Raw genomic sequence first — 20280 nt, 5'->3', positions numbered from 1 at the left:
TTTTTTTTTTTTTGCGGTACGCGGGCCTCTCACTGTTGTGGCCTCTCCCGTTGCGGAGCACAGGCTCCAGACGTGCAGGCCCAGCGGCCATAGCTCACAGGCCCAGCCGCTCCACAGCATGTGGGATCTTCCTGGACCGGGGCACGAACCCATGTCCCCTGCATTGGCAGGCGGATTTTCAACCACTGCGCCACCAGGGAAGCCCGAGGCACCACAGTTTTGAGTGATTTGTTAAGCAGCAAGAGATTAACTAGGACACTTTCACTACAAGAAATGCTATAGGGATTTATTCGGGCTGATAGGAATTACACCAGAGGAAAACATGGATCTATAAGAAGGAATGAAGATCAGTGGAAATGCTAAATATATTAGAAACAAGACAAGGATGCCCACTCTTACTACCTCTATTCAGCATTATATTCAAGGTCCTAGCCTGTGCCATAAGGCCAAAAAATAAATAAATAAATAAATTAAATAAAAGGCAAAATGATTGGAAGTAAAACTATCTTTTAAAATAGATAACAAAATTGTATAAAATTGTATAAAAAAATCCTAGGGGATCTATAAAAAGAAACATTAGGGCTTCCCTGCTGGCACAGTGGTTGAGAGTCCGCCTGCTGATGCAGGGGACATGGGTTTGTGCCCCAGTCTGGGAAGATCCCACATGCCGCGGAGCGGCTGGGCCCATGAGCCATGGCCGCTGATCCTGTGCGTCTGGAGCCTGTGCTCCGCAACGGGAGAGGCCACAACAGTGAGAGGCCCGCGTACCACAAAAAAAAAAAAAAAAAAAAAAGAAGCACTAGAACTAATAAATTAATTTAGTAATATCATAGGATACAAGGTCAATTTTTTAAAATCAATTATATTTTTATATAAATAACAAATGATTAGAAAATTAACTTTAAAATACAATTTACATAGTATTAAAACCCATACAATTCTTAGGAACAAATATAGGAAAAAATGTGTAAGACATCTACAACTGAAAACTACAAATCATAGTTGAGAGAAATCAAAGACCTAAGTAAATGGAAATACATACCATGTTCATTGATCAGGATATTCTCCCCATCTTGAAATATAGATTCAGTGCATTCTCAGTCAAAATTCCAGCACTCTTTTTTGTTGCAACTGACAAGATAATTCTAAATTTTGCATGGAAATACAAAGGAGCTATTGTGTTAGTAACCTATTATTCCATAACAAGTATCCCAAAATGTAGTGACTTAAAAAACAAGCATTTATTATCTTACAGTTTCTGTGGGTTAGACATCTAGGTGTGGCTTAACTGAGTGCCTCTGGCTCAAAATCTCTTGTGATGTTGTCATCAAACTGTCAGCCAGGGCTGTGTTCTCATCTGAAGGTTCAACTGGGAGAGGATCTGATTCCAAGCTCATTCATGGGGCTGTTGGCAGAATTAAGTTCCTTGCAGGTTGTTGGGCTGAGGGTCTCAAATCCTTACTGTTTGTTGACCAGAGGGTTCCCTCAGGCCCTTGCCACCTGGGCCTCTCCCTCAGAGCAAGCAAGTAAGAAAATGAGGGAGAGCAGTAAAAATGAAATCATGGTCTTTTTGTAACCAAATCTCTGAAGTGAAATTCCATCACTTTTGCCATATTCTACTTCTTAGAAATGAGTTACTATGTTGGCCCACATTCAAGGGTAGGGGATTACACAAGAATCCAGAAGGTAAGAATCATTAAGGAGCATCTTAGAGGCTGCCTACTGCTCCCAGGATAGCCAAAACAATCTTGGAAAAAAAAAAAAAAAAAAAGAACAAAGTTGGAGGACCAACATTATCTGATTCAAGACTTAATATAAAGCTATAGTAATGAAGACAGTGTGTATTGACATAAATATAGAAAAATAGTTCAATGGAAGGAAATCCAGAAATAGGCCCATACATATGGACAGTTGACTTTCTTTTTTTTTGTTTTTTAAACAAAGGAGCCGCAGCAATTTAATACTGAAAAAAAATCATTTTCAACAAATGGCACTTGAATAACTGGATAAAAATGTGGGAAAAAAGAAAATATTAATTTGAGATGGATCATAGGCCTAAATGTAAAGGCTAAAGCTTTTAGTAGAACACATAGAAAAAAGTATCTTTGTGACCTTAGTACAGGCCAAGATTTCTTAGAGAGGATGCAAAAGCACTAACCATAAAAGAAATACTTAGATAAATTAGATTTATCAAATAAAAAGATGTGTGCTCATCAAAAGACAGCACTAAGGAAATGAAGACAAGCCACAAACTGGGAGATAATATTGTCCATACAAGTATCTAGTTAGGGACTGATATCCAGAATATACAGAGAAATCTCTGTAAATCAGTAATAAAAGGATTAAGAACACAATTATAAAATGGTCTAAAGATCTGGATAGACACTTCACAAAAGAAGATATAGAAATGGCCAATAAGCACATGAAAATAAGCTCAACATCATTATCAGGGAAATTAAAACCACAATGAGATACCACTATTCACCCACCAGAATAGCTAAAATTAAAAAGACTAACAATATTTAGTGTTAACAAAGATTTGGAGCAACAGAAACTGCTCTCGGTGATGGCATGACCACTTTGGAAAACTTCTGGTGGCTTCTTTAAACATATACCTATCTTCTGATACAACAGTTGTATTTCTAGGGTCTTCTCCAAGGAAATGAATATATATGTCCACAAAAAACCTTATACAAGAAAGTTCGTAGCAGCTTTATTAATAAAATCCCCAAACTGGAAACAACTCAAATGCCCTCAACAGGAAAATGGACAAACAAATCGTTGTCTAGCCACATAGCTGCATTCTACTAAAGAGTACAAAAGAATGAACTACTGAAACACTTCACAACATGGAGGAATCATGCAAACATCATGATGAGTGAAAGGAGCCAGACATAGAAAAGTACATACTGTGTGATTCCATTTATACGATGTTCAAGAACAGCCAGAAAACAGTGGCTGTTCAAAACTGGTTTGCTTAAGGAAAAATGGGGGTGAGAGTTGACTAGAAGGGAGCAGAGAGGACATTCTGGGCTGATGAAAATGTTCTATGTTTCTACTGAGTTGTTGATTACAGGGGTATATACTTTTTGTCAAAAGTCATCAAATTATATTCATATCTGTACATTTCACTATATGAAAATCTTGCTTACACACAACCTATTATATTTTGCAGATGTAAATTCTTATTTTACAGCTGCTTGGGGCTAGAGTCCAAGCTAGGTCCTAGATGTCCTTCACATGGTGCGACCTTTGCAGTTTCCAAAGCACCTTCCCAGCCCTGACTTTAAATGTTCCTCACAGGCTCCTTTGCAAGGAGCCAGGGCTGCCTGGGGAGGAGGGCTAGTGCCAGGACCCAGGGGGCACTCATAGAACCCAGGGTGATATAGGACTTTCTCCCACTACCACTGCCCATGTCTTTTGCAGGACAAAGAGATAAGTAGTGAGTTCCTCGTCCCTGGAGGTATTCAAGTCAGGGTAGGTTGACAATATGTGAATGTTGTGACAGAGTGGGTTAGACTCAGTGACCTAAAAAACCCCCACTGGCCTGAGAGTCTACCATTCAGGGACTTGCCTAGGGACAGAGTGAGTCAGCTTCCAGCCTAGCATTCTGATTCCAGGCCAGCTTGGGCTCTACTGACCCCAGCCAGTGACTCTACAGCCCCTGCAGGAACTCAGTGCTGGCCTGGGCTCATCTGCATCATGAAAGCATCCAGACTTGTATTCAGATGTCTAGCACTGGGACTTCTCTGGTGGTCCAGTGGTTAAGAATCCACCTTCCAATGCAGGGGACACGGGTTCTATTCCTGGTTGGGGAACTAAGTTCCCACATGCCACAGGGCAACTAAGCCCAGGTGCCACAACTACTGAGCCCACGTGCTCTGGAGCCCGTGTGCCACAACTAGAGAGAAGCCCACCCACGCACTCCGGAGCCAGCCCACCACAGCTAGAGAGTACACGCGCCACAACTACTGAGCTTGCTCACTCAGCACCACAACTAGAGAGAAGCCCGCACACCGCAACGAGGAGTCGCTACAAAAGATCCTGCTGCCACAGAGAAGATCCTGCATGCTGCAGCTAAGACCCATCACAGCCAAATAAATAAAATAAATAAATAATCGTTAAAAAAAAAAAAAAAGAGGTCTACGCCCAGGGTTACTTTGCCCCAGGGATTCTGACTTCTGGGATGTGCCCTGCCCTTTATCCTGGGACTCTTGACCTTGCCTTCCTGTGGTACTTATAATATACTCCCACATCCTCTGTCCTGTGCCGACTGGTCTTTTATTTTTTATTTTATTTATTTATTTATTTATTTGCGGTACATGGGCCTCTCACTGTTGTGGCCTCTCCTGTTGCGGAGCACAGGCTCCGGACACGCAGGCTCAATAGCCATGGCTCACGGGCCCAGCCGCTCTGCGGCACGTGGGATCCTCCCGGACCAGGGCACGAACCCGTGTCCCCTGCATCGGCAGGCGGACTCTCAACCACTGCGCCACCAGGGAAGCCCCGACTGGTCTTTTAGTTTCTCAAACGCTGCAAGCTCCTTCCCACCTCAGGGCCTTTGCACGTGCTATGCCCTTTTCTTAGAAAGATCTTTCCCTACCAACTCCTACTCCTCTTTCAGGTCTCAGCTTAAATGTTACTTTTCCCAAGGAAGACTTCACCAACCTCCGAGTCAGACCTTAAGAAATTAAACATTTTCCATTTTAATAATTTTTGAGTGTGCAATTCAGTGGCAATGACCACATTCCCTCCTTTTTCCCCTTAATTCTTTCATGGCACCTTTTGCACTTGTAGTTTAATAAGTAATTGTATAATTATTGGGACTTCCCTGGTGGTGCAGTGGTTAAGAATCCGCCTGCCAATGCAGGGGACACGGGTACAAGCCCTGGTCTGGGAAGATCCCACATGCTGCGGAGCAACTAAGCCCATGAGCCACAACTACTGAGCCTGCGTGCCACAACTACTGAAGCCTGCACGCTTAGAGCCCATGCTCCACAACAAGAGAAACCACCGCAATGAGAAGCCCGTGCACCACAACGAAGAGTAGCCCCCGCTCGATGCAACTAGAGAAAGCCCGTACGCAGCAATGAAGAATCAAAGCAGCCAAAAATAAATAAATTTACAACAACAAAAAAAGGTAATTATATAATTATTTGTTCATGTCTGTCTTTGCTGCAAGTATGTTAATTCCTTAAGTTAGGGGCTTGTTTTGTTTTCTATGATATTCTCTTAGCATAGTACCTGACATATTCAACAATAAATAATTTTGAATAGATGAATGTATACTTATGAAAACAGATAGATAATAAAGATACCAAAATAAGAAGGAAAAGGCAACTCTATGATAACCATTTCTCATATTATGGGGAAGTGACGGGGAGGAAGTTGGGAAAACTAGAAGGATGCCTGTATCATTTCCATAGCATTTGCATTAGGTTTGTTCCTCCCAGGCTTGCACACCCCAGAGATGGGGAGCTCACTCCCTATCATCCTTGGAAAGCTTTATCAGTGAGAACAGCCTTCTTCACTGGGCTTGCAGCAGCCTCCTGTGCCTGCCCCACACTCTTGGTTCTGAGGGAACTCCTCGGCACCCAGTCTTTGAGCAGGCAGGGCTGGGAGAGGCAGCTGGGAGCCCAGGGGGAATATGGCCAGTTCAGAGTTCACCATCCTTCCCTGGGCCAGACTCGACCCTGCAGGCTCCCTTCTCCTGGCGTCTGCCTCCCAACTCCAGCCTGTATTCACTGCTGCCAGAGTCATCTCCCCAAACTAGGCTCTCCTTCTGCTTCTACTGCTTCCACGCCTGTCAGGGCTCCTCTCTGCCTCTTCCTCTGGCTCTGGCAGCCCTCATGCCTGGCTGCCCCTAGTCTGGCCACACCAGCCTATCCAGACCTAGGAGTTAGCTTAGGAGTTAACCTGACTGGTCTGACGGCCACCTGTAACTCCACAACCACAGCTTCAGTGCACAGGATGCCCCTGCCTGCCACCAGGGCATCCACCACCCTTCAAACCCAGGATGAACTGTCCCCTTCTCTGGTTCTTCTGAAGCCCTTCCTCCAACCTGGGCTTCTTCAGGCTCAGGGAGGCTGGTGTCCCTCCTGCACCGAGAGTTTAACAGGGCTACTCCGATGGGTACTCCCGATGGATGGTGTGGTCTACAGCCGCAGCCTCAAAGGACACAGAACACAAGCTGCCAGATCAGTGCCTGACCTGTCTTGGCTCCAACCCAGCAGACCCAGCCTCTCTTGGCCCTGGCCTGGCTCCCTCCCTCAAACCCTGCAAGCGGTGTGGCACAAAAGGGAATTCATGTGGGTCAGCCTGGTGTGCAAACCCTCCTCTGCCCAAGTCTCCACCTCCCTGATCTCCGGCCTCCCCTCTGCAACCCTGGGAAGGGGAAGGGGGTAAGATAAGGCCCCTCTCAGGCTATTGGAGGAATGTAGGCCCACCCTCCCCCAGGAGCAGAAGCCAGCCCATGGCCACAAGGCCAGGACAGATAGGCAAGCCTGAGATAGAGCCCTTTGCTGCTGGGGCCGGCCTGGAGGGGCATCACCGCAGCTGTAACGGCCTCTGACTTGACAACAATGTTAAACAAGGGTTCAAAGTTCTTTCCTCACGACTACTCTGCAAGGCCGACGGAGCAGGCATTATCATCCCCATTTGACAGATGGAGAAACTGAGGCTCAGAGAGGGTGACTTGCCCAGAATCAGAGTAGGTCCGGAGCAGAGCTGGATGGGAACCCAAGGCATAAGCACCCGCAGCCTGCTAAGAGAATTCCCAGGCATTGCTAGGAGGTTCACTATGCCTTTGATAGGTGGCCCTTGTGCCTTTGAAAGCATTTCATACACAGCAGCTGATAGAATCTGTCCAAATTTTCTGCAGGGTTAATAGTAGTCAGGCGTTTTGTCTTCATTTGTATAGACGGTGATACTCCGGCTCAGAGAAGCTCAACAACTTACCGAAGTCGCTAAGCAAGAAAGCAGGGGGACTGACCTTCTGAGTTTTCAGCCCTCTCTTCCCCCACAGGGCTCCTCACCTACCTACCTTTCCCAGCCCTGCCCCAGCCTGGGGCTCTCTGCTGCTTCTCTTTTATGGAGTCTGCAAAGCAGGTCCAGGCCTCTGTGAGCCCATTCCCCAGGGTGAGGGAATTCCAGCCATCCCACCTTGAGGACCCCACTGACCCTCTGCGTGTGGCCTGTGTCCAGGGAGGGGGCTGGACCTCATGCTCTTGGCAGTCTTGCAGGTAAGGAGCCCCTGCTCCTGGCAGGACAGGAGTCCATTCTCCATTATCTGCAGACCCGGGGCAGGGCCCAGGCCTCCAGCCCTGGGAGGGGCCTCTGCCTGTGAGGCACTTTCACATTTATTCCATTTGCTCCATCTTTCCTTCCTCGTAGCCCCTCATTGAGAACAATGGCCATTCACTCTGTAGCTCAAACCCTGGCAACTTCTCCCCATAGGGCTCAGCCCCTGGCATTTCTCCCTTGTCCTTCTCCCCTTCCGCACTCCAGCCACCCAGGCCTCTCCCTTCCCTGAGTTCCCCGTCTTCCTTCGCATATTCTCACCATGGCAACGCTGGTCCCTCCTCCCGCATGGCTCTTCCTCTCTGTGAGTGCCCTCCTGACCATCCAAGGCCTGTCTCAAGAGTCTCCCATTAGAAGCTTCCCTCCTCCTCTTGGCCTGTGTTCCTCCTGGACACAGACCACAGGCATCTGGACCCTGGGGTTCTATGTGTCTGCCTTCTCCCTGCCTCCTGGTTGGGGGCTCCTTGGGCCAGGACTGGGTCCCAAATTCTCAGGATCTTCCCACTCCTTGGATGGACAGGGCCTGGGCCAGAGTGGGCACTAGTGAATGGCTGACAAATTGAACCCGCTTCCTCTGAATCATAGATTAGCAGAACACATACAGCAGGAGGGCTTTGGGGAAAATTAAACCACTGCATTCACCTACAGACAGGGAAGCTGTAGCCCAGAGAGGCTCAGGGACCCACCAAGGTCACACAGCAAGCTGGAGCCGGATCCTCTGGCTCTCCCCTGTCCTTGTCTGTCATTGACCCCACATGCCAAAGGCCCCCTTGAGGGGACAGGGAAATATTCCTATTGACTGAAAACTTCTTCCTCCATCCACCTGCAGCCCCCTACTCATGCCCTCATTCCTCTGTTGAGCCCCTCTTGGCCACACAGGGGAGTAGACAGTTCCAAGTGACACATGTCCCAGTCCAGGGCTTATTCCATTTAGAGATCATCCAGACCCTTCCCTTCATTTCCCAGATGAAGAGACTGAGGCTCAGAGAGTGACACAGCTTACCCAGGTTCACACAGCAGAGTCAAGTCCAGAGCTCGGCCAGAGGCTCCGTGGACAGAGACCAACCTCTGACTTACCTGGTTCCCAAGTGCTCTTGGGTGGTCCCCAGGCTTGCATCCAGCCGGCTCTCCTGCGGGGCCACTCTGCTGTCCGGCATGCTGGGGTCCTGGGGTGGACAGCTGCGTCCGGCTCCAGAAGTGCACAGCACCCGCCGCGGGCATCTGCTGGAGAGAGAGCCGTCTCCCACTGCACGAGAGGTTGGCCTTGACTGGGTGGGGTGGGGGGGGTTGGCTGGGGAGGCAGTGACTAGAGTGGCCCAAAGAGACCCATTTCCTCTCTATTTTTAGAAGCTCAAAACACCCCTCAGCGGTGAAGTTGCTCAGGATTAAAACTTTCCTTTTCTTTGTGATTTTGTTTCACTCAAGACGAGGAGAATTTCAATGAAGCCAGTGTTCTTTTTCATGCAAATCCACTCTGGTTCTCCCAGGAAGTCTGGCCAATGGGCTAAGGGCTCCTGGGCCCCCTCACTGGCTTTAAAAGGCCACGTCAGAGCCCAAGGGGTTCTCAGCACCAATCTGGATTCAGATCCTGCAGTGGCTGCTAACCTCGACTGCCCACATCCTGCAACCTTGCCTCACCGTCAGCTGGACGCAGCCCCAGGAAGGAGTTTCACCCGCACAGCCCACCTCCCCCAGGCCCTGCACTGGAGGCTGGAGAACTGAGGAGGACCTGTGGCTCCTGCCCTCAAGGAACCCCAGTCCAGGGGAAGGAAAGAGACATTTCCAACACTGAGGACTATGATATAGTTGACAGAAGCATTTGCACTGAAGCAGACGTGATAGAGGACCTAGGAACGTGACCACCCAGGGGCACCAAAATAGAAGCGTGGATCTGTTCCATCAGCTAAAGGAAAGAAGAGTATTGATGGCGGGTTTGCAGGCATCTATAAACAGATGTGGAAAATTCATGTAGGGCACGGCGGGGGGGTGGGGGTGGGCTTTCTCTGAGTACCAGAAATCTCCCCCTTAGACTAGTTCCCTGCAGGAACAAAGTACCACGAACTGGGTGGCTTAAAACAGAAATGTATTCTCTCACAGTTCTAGAGGCCAGAAGTCTGAAATCAAGGGGTCATTAGGGCCATGTTCTCTCTAAAGGCTCTAGGGAAGAATCTTTCTTTGTCTCTTCTAGCTTCTGGTGGTTCCCAGCAATCCTTAGGTTCCTTGGCTGGTAGATGTGTCCCTCCAATCTCTGCCTCTGTCTCCACATGGCTGTCTGCCCTCTGTGTCTATGTCCCTATTTTCTCTAAAGGACAACAGTCATTGGACTAGGGCCTACCCTAATCCAGTATGATATCATCTTAACTAATTATATCTGCAAAGAGCCTATTTTCAAATAAGGTCACACTCCAAGGCTCTGGGTGTGCATGACTTTTGGGGGCACATGATCCAACTGAGTACAGCCTGACTACAGGAGGCATTGGTGGAGATTCTACGAGATGTCCCCAAAAGGAGTCAGCAGGTTCAGCTGGGTCACAGGTCTTAACTGGTAGAGGCAGGTGGCTGAGAAAGAGCTTGCCTGAATCCATGAAAATGCAGAGCATGGACCCTAGGATGCTGCCTCCCAATACATTGAAGCCACATTAGACAGGAGGTCTGGAGTCTGGCTTTGATGCCCGAATCTTCCACTGACCCCTTCTCCCCATGACCTTGGGCAGGTCTCTGCCCCTCTCTGGGCCTTAATTTAACTGTTTGGATCATGAGGATGTTGGCTTGGAGTCTGGTCACGGTGGCTGCCAGCTCCAACTGGACATGAGAAGGTGATGGGGAGAGCCGTGCTCATGGGCTGATTGAATGTGCCCAGTGGAACATCATTGTGAGTGATAAGTGGTGAGGCCCCGCCCAAGGGGAAACTGAATCAGAGAAAAAAATGACATCAAATTCTTAACTTTTAAGTTCAAAAGCTTTGGTTAAGATGAAAGCTTGGGGCTTCCCTGGTGGCGCAGTGGTTGAGAGTCTGCCTGCCGATGCAGGGGACACGGGTTTGTGCCCCGGTCCGGGAAGATCCCACATGCTGCGGAGCAGCTGGGCCCGTGAGCCATGGCCGCTGAGCCTGCGAGTCTGGAGCCTGTGCTCCACGACGAGAGAGGCCACAACAGTGAGAGGCCCGCGTACCACAAAAAAAAAAAAAAAAGATGAAAGCCTGGAAAGGTTTGGTAAACTGTATAGGCAGAGCAAGTTTCCCCTCCCCCAACCCCATCCCTCAGATTCTTAGGGATCCTGAGAGCTGGAAAAGGAAGAGAGTTCAAAAAGGAGGGCAGGACCTGGCAGGGGGGTCGGGGGTGGCTTGGAGAGGGGCTCCTGAGCCCTAAGGAGGGAAGAGGGTAGTGGGGTCTGAGGCTTCCCAAGAAAGTGACAAGGCCCTACAGTATGCAGTGCAGGCCACAGAGGAGGAGATGGTTCCAAGGCACCAGGGCCAAGAGGGCCTGGGCAGTCCCGCTCCTCAGTGCAGGCAGAGGACCAAGGGTCCACATGAGGAGAGGGTAGGGTTGGCAGGCTGGCAACAGAGGCTGATGGGAGCATGGGTACTCAGTGGTTCTGGCGTGGAGGGTTGACCCCACCTTAGGACCAGGACCACAGGTACATCTCATACATAGGGTTGATGCTGGGACATGGTGCTGAAGGGAAGGACAGGGAACCACTGAGTCTGATTTAGCTGAGCTTTAAAAATAGTTAACGAACTTGATTTGGAAAAGTGTCTATAACCACGTGCTGGTTATTCTGCCTTTGCCCCCCCAGACTCCCTCTCCACTGGCTTGGTCCCTCACCTGTGTGGGTATCACCAGGGCCCCTGGCCTCTGGCTGAATTAGGCCAATACAGATGGCAGCTGGAGAAGAGAGGACAGACAGAAAGAGGTTGTGAGTTTGATTCCTCTCACTCCCTCCCTGATGGCTGCCCTTTGGGCAGCAGGTTCATCCTTGTCCTGACAGCTGGAGGTCCTATCTGACATCCCGCCCAGATGGCTTGGGGCCACAGGAGTGGTCCAGCTCCCTGCTGTTGCTTCTCCATCCTTTGTGGCTCCCTTAACCCTGCCCTCCCCTCTCTAACTGCCCCTCTGAGTGGGCCATCCCTTTCTTGTCGGGACCCTTGCTGATATAGCAGGAACATGTAAAATGTATAAAGGGGTATGATTGTTTAAGGGGTACAGGGTTTCCTTTTTGGGGTGGTGGAATGTTTTGGAAGTAGAAAGAGTTGGTGGATGCACAACATTGTGGCTGTACAAAATGCCACAGAATTATGCACTTTAAAATTGTAATGTTATGTGAATTTCACCTCAATAAATTTTTTTTCTTAAAAACTGTACAGAGAACTTCAGTGAAAAGTAAATTTTTCTCCCCCTCTTCTCTCTCCTTCCCTCACCCATTTCTTCTCCCAGAGCCAGCACTGTTAAAAGTTGCTTTTGCATCATTCTAGAAATATTCTGGATATGTACAAATGGTAACACGGTATACACGGTTTTATACCTTGTTCTCATGCTTGACAGTGTTGGCTGGAGAGCTTTTCCTATTGTTGTGTTGAGAGCTTCCTATTCCTCTTTTCGGGATGTACAGCATTCCACGGAAGGGCTGGCGAGGATGCACTTAACCCGTCCTGTACAACGAACATCAAGGTTGTTTTCAGTTTTGTGCTGAAACAAACAGCCTTATTCCTGTACCATAGGCACTTGAGTTGGTCTAGCTCTAGGAAAAGTTCCTAGAAGTGGAACTGCTGGGACTTAATTTAAACTTAAAAATGATAGTTAATGTGCCCATTTCACAAAAACTATTTTGCCATAGGAGGAAGGGAGGAGAGATTTAAAAAATTCATGGAGTTACAGAAAAATAAAGTTGCAGTTTTGCCCACGTGAGTTTGTTGACTGGGAAGATCTGTTCCTGCAGAGTGTGTGAGACCACAATGTTTTCTGCACCAGCTGGAGGGCTCTCCTGTTGCTCCAGCTGCTGTGGGTAGAGTGGGGAGGGGTTACTGGCTGGGAAAAGGCCTCTCTAGGATGCTCGGGGGCATAATGCATTGCGGCAAGGAGAGCCCAGCCGCACAGGGCCCTCCAGAGAGACAGCCACAGGTGGTATAGGTCAGCGGTCCCCAACATTTTTGGTACCAGGGACCAGTTTCGTGGAAGACGATATTTTCATGGAAGGGGGCGGGGGGTGTGTGCGTTTCAGGAGGTAATGCAAGCGCTGGGGGAGCGGCAGATGAAGCTTCATTTGCTTGCCTGCCGCTCACTTCCTGCTGCGTGGCCCGGTTCCTAACAGGCCACGGACTGGCTGGTATAGGTGTGCTTACCTGGACTCGGGGACCCCCCTGAAGTCACAGGCAACTTTGTGTGTGTGTGTGTGTGTGTGTGTCCATTTGTTTGCATTTTTCTAGGAGAGGGCTCCTAGCTCTTTGTAGATCCTTGAGCTCTGTATCTAACAGTGAGGAGCCACAGGAAGTGGGAAGCCCCAAGCTTTGGATCGACACAGACCTGGGTTCAAATCCTGCTTCTTCTGCGTGTGAGCTGAGTGACCTTGGGCAAGGGGCCCCATCCCTCTGAGTCTGAGCTTTGTCATAGTGAGGGGGGCTAATAATCACTACTTCTTGGAGTTGTAGGCTATGGAATGAACTAGAAGGTTGCGGAGAGGGGGCCAGTCGGGGCTCCCTTGTGGCACTGCTGTATCTCTGGTAGTAACCTGGTTTTCTGTGTACCTCTCTGCCTCCTTCTCTCTGCGTTGTGGGGACCACGTTCTCTCCACTGGTCCCCACTAAGGCAGAAACAAAGGTTCCTAGAAACATCTGACCTAGAACGTGATGATGCAAATGTGATGATGCAAACACGCGCCCAGGGCCAATTTTTCCTCCCCGAGATTAGATAAAATGGGGCTTGGAAAGGAGAGAGAGGTGAAGTGAGAGTTAAAAGGGACAGTGAAGGGCATGTGGTGAGGGGGAGAGTGAGGACTTGGGAAGGGAGGAGGCTGGAGGGACTCAGGACAGCATGTGCTGAGGGCAGAGCCCCCGTCCCCATCGGATGTGGATGACTGGCCTTCCTGGTCCTGGGCCCCAGTGAGCCACATCGGCCTCTGTGCTCTCCCTCCTGCCCTGCAGCCTCTGTATGGCTGTTCCCTCTGCCTGGGACACACTGTCCCCATACATCCACCAACTCTCTCTTCACTCCCTCTGTCTTTACTCAGACATCACCTTCTCAGTAAGGCCTTCCCCAACCACTGCAGCTAAAACCACACACCCACCCAGGACTCCCCACCCTCTTTCTGTTTATTGTCTCCATGCTCTCACCATCATCTAATTCCAGGATACTCTGTGTTATCATCTATCTGTCCTTTAAGATGCAGGCTCCTGGAAGGCAGGGATTCTGTTTCTTTAATTCCTTCCTGAAAAACAGTGCCTGGCATTACTGTATATAAGATAGATAACTAATAAGAACCTATCGTATAGTACAGGGAACTCTACTCAATACTCTGTAATGATTTATATGGGAATAGAAGCTAAAAAAGAGTGGATATATGTATAAATGATTCACTTTGCTGTAGAGCAGAAACACAATGTTGTAAATCAACTATACTCCAATAAAAAAATAATACAACTGCTTAAAAGTGAGTTCCTAAAAAGAAGGCCTATGGGGTCATTTTGGAAAACAAAATGTAACCCTTTGCATTAAAAAAAAAACAAAACAGTGCCTGGAAGAGAGTAGGTTCTCAATAAATACTGATCAAATGAACGAATTCTGACCTGTGAGTATAGATGTGGAACAGCTGTGGACCCCAATCACCGGCAGCATAATCAACAGTTCCTGGGTGTCTCCAGGCAAAAAGGGGCCCTCCATGCAACAGGTGGGATGACTGAGATGATGATTCAACCTGAAGATATGCTGCTTGGTTAATGAGGGAAAAACAAAAAAAAAGGATGATTAGGAATACCAAGATAAACAACTTGCAAAAACAAATCATGGTACAAAGATGAACGTGGAACGATTGTAAACAATTAATTGGAAGAAGACAGAGTCTACATGTGGGTTGGGCTGCAACCCGCAGGCCTGAAAGCCTGGTAGTTGTCCAGCCTTGAGACCGAAGAAAGAGCCCGAAGACAGCAACAGAGACAACGATCATCAATTGGACAAGGGACCTTACATGTCTGAAACAAAGGGTCCTGGGGCAACACCCCTCCGTGCCTGGCAGCTGGCAAGCAGGACATGGCAACCATCTTCACTACTCAGGGGAGAAACAGGCTACCATTTATAGGGGAGATTTGACTCAGGTGGGCTCATCAGTTACCAGGGGCTAATTAACCTCTATAATTAAGAGGATTGGATAGTCATGTGAATGAAGCAGGGCCTGGTCTAGAAGGGGGATGTACAGAGAGCAACAGAACAGCCATCTTGAATGGCCTGACCGTACAATGTCCTCAATGCCGGCACGGCACATTACTTCTTGTGTAGCCCAGGCTCTGGGGCACCGACCTACGGAAGGAAACATCATCTCAGCTTGCCGCCAGGCTCAACAGTGGAGGATAAGTACTCTCATAGCAAAAGCAATTGCTGTGCTTGCTGGTTTTCGACTTTGAGAATCAAAACCAGTTTTCCAATCAATCTCTTAGCTCCCTTCATGATTTTTTCCATATCTGCATGCCTCGGGTATTGGACAGAATTTAATATTTTTCTTCACCTTGACTCAGTTTTAACTTTTAGGAATTGACTCTAGCTTCATCCTAAGCAATTAGATTTGTGAAATCACACATTGAAGGACTCATTATATACATGCATACCTATATTTCCCAATGCATATTAAAATAATTATAAAACTATTTTGTAAAATGCTTGTTCATGTACCACCTATAATATTTGATCATAGGACATTTTTGGAATCTGCTATAGAAAAAGCTGGGAAGTTTCAAGTTTGTTTCATTAAAGAATGTAAATGTTGTTCATCTGAACAACACCAGATTTAAGTGCCGGCTGACAGAAGACGCAGGGTAAACAGGAGTAGGGGTCCCTCAGACCCTCATCTTACACTGAGGGCTTTGAGACACTGTGAAAAGTGGATGGAACAAGAAGTAGAAGGATAAGATGCTGTTTAAAGGTACAGAAACAAATAGTAGAACCAAAAATTGGAGTAAATGTTCAAGCATTGGAAGAAGGTGGGGAGGGAAGCTAAGTGGTGCCGTCTGTGGTGATAAATCAAGATCTAGAGAGATAAGCACATGCTTTAAACCTGTGGCACCCTCTCAAGAGACAGGTTATAGATAAACACAGAAATGGTTATAGATAAACAACAAGGATTTACTGTATAGCACAGGGAACTATATTTAATATCTTGTATTAAAAAGCATCTGAAAAAGAATACATATATGTATAACTGAATCATTATGCTGTATGCCTGAAACTAACGCAACATTGTAAATCAACTGTAATTCAATTTTTAAAAAAGCAAAATAAGGAATAGAAACAGTTAAAAAAACCCAGGTGGTTTGTATCTGTTGATCCCATTGTCCCTCTCCACCCGCCCCTCTCCTCTTTGGTAACCATAACTTTGTTTTCTATGTTTGTGAGTCTGTTTCTATTTTGTGTATACATTCATTTGTATTGTTTTTTCGATTCCACATATGAGTGATATCATACAGTACTAACACGATGGTAAATCAACTTCAATATAAATAAATAAATACAATACAAAACAAACACCTCGCCCTGCCCCTACCCTGTGCCTCTGGGGCTTGGGCAGGGGGAGCATTGCTGTATATTTTCAGTATCAGCTCCTCTGGGCTACTTTTTTGTTACCATGTGTATGTATTACTAGGATGTAATTTTTTTTTTTTTTTTTTTTTCCGAAATGCTGCATCCTGGGGCTCTGGCTTGAGGCTTCATGGGCCCAGGCCTCAGAAGAGCAGGAGAACTTTGGGCCTCCACTGGCCCCTGCTGGCCACACCGCCTCCCACCTTCTTTCCCAAGAACCATGGGTCTTGCCATCACCACCACTACCCTCAGAAAAGGCCTTTCTCCATCCCCCACAGGATGCCTGCGTCAGCCACCACAGTGTGCCCTGGACATTGGGTCCCAAGGCTCAGCTGCAAGACCTGAGGGTGCCGTGGCCCTGGGCTGCCGCCTTGTCCTCTCGGGTCCCTTTCTATGATGAATGGGGGGAGTTCAGGTCCCAGGATCAGAGCTGAGTTTCCTCCAGCTGTAGACAGAGCCAGGGATTTCTGAGGCTCAACTTCTTCTCCAGGGACTCAGATTCTGAGACTCAGGCCACCAGGGTAGAACTTTCCTGAGAGCAGGGGTAGAGGAATATGGGTGCATAGAGGATTCTAACAAGTGGGGGAGGTCTGGAAGGGGGCAACGGTGCCACCTAGGACCAAGTCGTTTGGTGAAGCAAGTTAGGGCAGAGGAGAAGGAAGGGAGCAAACCCAGATGCCTTCCCCATGTCTGCAGAGGAGACACCTTCTTCCTTCACCAGGATCTTCCCTCACCTGGAGAGGCCTGGATAGAGGGCCGTGTGACCTGCATGCCCAGGATCTGCACTGGGACAGGCCGAGGTTGAGCACACTGGTTTTTGGATTAGCTGTGTGACCCCGGCCAAGTCATCTTACCTCTCTAAGACTCAGTTTCCTCATCTGTAAAACAGGGACTCTTGGTTGCAAGGGGCAGAAACCCTAACTGAGACCAGCTTAGGCAAAAAGGACAACAAAAATGACTCATACAATCCAAGACGAGGTTTGTGGGAAGCAGTCAGCCATGAGAGCAGGCTGCGGATGTGCCAGGCATGCTGCCGCTGCTCGAAGGGACTGTCCCTACTTGTTCCCCTCCTTGTTCCATTCCATGGGAGATAAATCACCAGGGCCCAGAGATCAGAAAGAATGTAAAATGAGATAAGCAAAGCTGTCTCCCCCCTGCACGTGCAGGTCTTTTTGTTTGTTTGTTTTTTTGTTTTGTTTTGTTTTGTTTTGTTGAGGTACGTGGGCCTCCCATTGTTGTGGCCTCTCCCGTTGCGGAGCACAGGCTCCGGATGCGCAGGCCCAGCGGCCATGTCTCACGGGCCCAGCCGCTCCGTGGCATGTGGGACCTTCCCGGACCGGGGCACGAACTGATGTCCCCTGCGTCGGCAGGCGGACTCTCAACCTTGCGCCACCAGGGAAGCCCGTGCAGGTTATTTTTGATGATTCTGGGTTTATGGGTTTTCTCCCAGGGAAGTTAAACTTGAGCCGAGACAGTCTGTAGATAATGTAAACCACCGTCTGGAAACCTTCCCTTTTCTAGTCTATATAATCTGCAGCTGTAGCGCAATAAAATTTGCCTTGCAACCATCAGTTGTCTTGGTCCTTCTGACCCCATTCGTCGGTGCTGTTTCAGTTCCTTACTCCTTCCCTTCTGGCTCTGGTCGGTTTGGTCTTCCTGGTCCGGCTGGTCCGCGGCAGAGGTTAACAACTAAATATGGGAGGGTGAGGGGTGGCGGGCTGGACCTGGATCTGGTCTGCCGTCTGGGTGGTTCTCACCTCTCTGGTCCTCTCTCCTTCCTGCTCACCACACTCCTCACTCTGCACAGGCTCCCTCTTGGGGACACGCAGGAGGGGGGATGCAGTAAGTTCCTTCCCTTCCTCCCCTCAATGAAATGGTCCAAAGTGCAGAGCACAGGGCCTGTCCAGATGTCCTCCATGATGTAGCAAAGAGCTCTGTTTTCCTGTGGGATGCTGGCCAGCTCAGAAATGCTTGCACTACCTTGTACTTGCTTTCCTCCCTTTTCTGCCTTCCTTCCTCCCCACCCCCTCACTTTTGTGCCCTATGATGCACTCCCAGCAAAGCCTTAGAGCATAAGCTCTTGGTAACCTGGGATGAGATAGTTGCTTACAAGCTGTGTGACCTTGGGCACATTGCTTAACCTCTCTGTGCTTCAAAGTTCTCATCTGTAAAATGGAGTCATAATATTTTACTAACTCATAGGGTTATAGTGAGTTAATACACAGAAAGCACTTAGAGCAGAGTGGAAGCTTTCAATAAGAGCCAGTGTTTATTATTTTTGTTACCCTGAAGCCTGGCAAAGCTCTCTAAATTGGGACAGAGGCAGGTTATCGTGAGAAGAATAGAGGTTTGGACCTCCAGGGCTCTCGTCAGCGACAGAACCTCAGGGCTGAGGGTGCTCGTTGCTGCCCGGGCTGCACCCCCCTGGGCTGGCTGCCCCTGAAGTTGGGGGAGTGGGCTGGGGTGGGGAAGGGGCACTGGACTGAGAGCTAGCATGACCTGGTTTCAGCCTTCATGACTCTGGACGCGGCCTTCACGTCTCAGAGCCTCCATTTCCTCACCCGAAAGTGACGTTGACATACACACCTGTCTCTGAGGGCCCTCACCTGGGCAGGGGCCAAGGATGCTCCAAAAATTTAATTATTCAAAAATCCAGTGAGCGCCCCTCCTGGTGAGGTCTGTGAATCTCAGACCTGAAAGGCCTGGAGCCCACATCCTTCAGCCCTCTGCCTCCATTGTACAGATGAGGAAACTGAGGCCCAGAGAGAGGAAATAAGCTGGTTGATGTGAGGGAGAGGGCCTATGGCATTGAACAGGGACAGATGGGGGCCCTGGGGAGAGGGGCACACAAGTCCCCCTCTGTGAGCCTAGGGGCTGGCCTGGGAATACCTTCCTCTGCTACAGACCCCAACATCAGGGAGTGGGGGGTGGGGTCTCTTCTGAGTCTGGGGACCTCTCCAGCACCTGCCTGGGCTGCTTGAGTCTGTGACCTCCCCAGGGGATGGCCAGGAATGGGGAGCAGAGACAATCAGTCAAGGCCTCAGTGTCCTGGCGAGTGGCCCAGGCAGCCGGAGCCAGGCCCAGGCAGGCTGGGGCAGGTCGGCGCTGCTCCCCAGGGGGGCTGAACACCCAAGCGTGGAGAATCTGCTCTCCGCTCAGACCCAGTGTCCAGCTTAATGACAAACCTCCAAGGCCAGGTAGTGGGGGGTAAAGAGGGAGCATCTTTAGCTGAGTCAGGCTGGGGCCCTCTCAGGTTCAAGTTTTTCTCTCCCAGACCCTGCTCCTCGATGTCCAGAGGGCATGTGTTGTGCCCAGAGATGTTCATACTCAGTTGTGAGTGGTGGCTTCCTAATGGTGCTGGGAGCCTGGCCTTCCAAAACAAGGGAGGGAGGGAGGTTACACTGGTGCCACAAGTGCCCAGAGCCATGCCAGGCATCCAGATCCAAGGTTCATGTGTGCCTCATGACAGCCCTGCCAGGAGGCATTATTATAACCCCCATCCTACAGGTAGGGAGACTCTGAGGGGTGGGACATGCCGAGGTCCCAAAGCTAGCCATCATGGACGTGGGGCCAGTACCCAGATAGTCTGATCTCTGACCCAGGGCTCGGTCTCCAGCACCAAGGGCCAGCCAGGCTGTGGGTGGGAGCTCAGGTGAGGCCTTTGCAGCCACAGGATGATGAGGGGGTGCAGTGACCCGGGGAATGGGGTCTTCCCTGCTTGTTCTCCAGAAGCCCAGTGGAACTCACAGTGCAGGGCACAGTTACAGCTGAATAAGCTGGAACTCTTTTCTGTAATGTTGCCCAAGTGTCTAAAAAATGATTTTTTTCTTTTCCCAAATAGGGATCTGATCACCCCAATAGACCACTCTTGACCGGTAGGACTTTAGGAGTTCTGTTCTTTTTCTTTTTTTTGGCCGTGCAGCTTGCAGGATCCTAGTTCCCCGACCAGGGATTGAACCCATGCCCTCGGCAGTAAGAGCACAGAGCCCTAACCACTGGACCGCCAGGGAATTCCTGGAGCTCCATCCATTATGGAGGTGTTCCTAAGGCAGGACCGAGACAGACCTTGACCCACGCACCCCCAAGAAGCCCTGTGGGAAAGAGCCCCTCACCCTGGCTGAGTGGGGACAGGTGAGTCAGCCTTGATCAGCCCTTTTGTGGAGCCCTGGTCACAGGAGAGCCAGCTCAACCCCGGGAACCTTCT

At 49.2% G+C, this 20280-nt stretch overlaps 1 protein-coding gene across 1 annotated transcript in view; it reads right to left on the bottom strand.

Moving 5' to 3' along the window:
- The window catches only part of ACSBG1 (acyl-CoA synthetase bubblegum family member 1), a gene marked incomplete at both ends in the record, with an annotated part of 60273 nt that extends 51817 nt beyond the window's left edge, over positions 1-8456 (bottom strand). The window contains one exon of the mRNA XM_079700730.1: positions 8377-8456. Coding sequence (XP_079556856.1) covers positions 8377-8456 — 80 coding nt within the window. The remainder of the gene's footprint in view (positions 1-8376) is intronic.
- Positions 8457-20280: the final 11824 nt, after the last annotated feature.

Source organism: Hyperoodon ampullatus, assembly GCF_949752795.1.
Source record: "Hyperoodon ampullatus genome assembly, chromosome: 3".
NCBI classification, from domain to species: Eukaryota; Metazoa; Chordata; class Mammalia; order Artiodactyla; family Ziphiidae; genus Hyperoodon; species Hyperoodon ampullatus.
The sequence above is the reverse complement of the archived record's forward strand: the minus strand, read 5'-3'. Positions and strand labels throughout refer to the sequence as shown.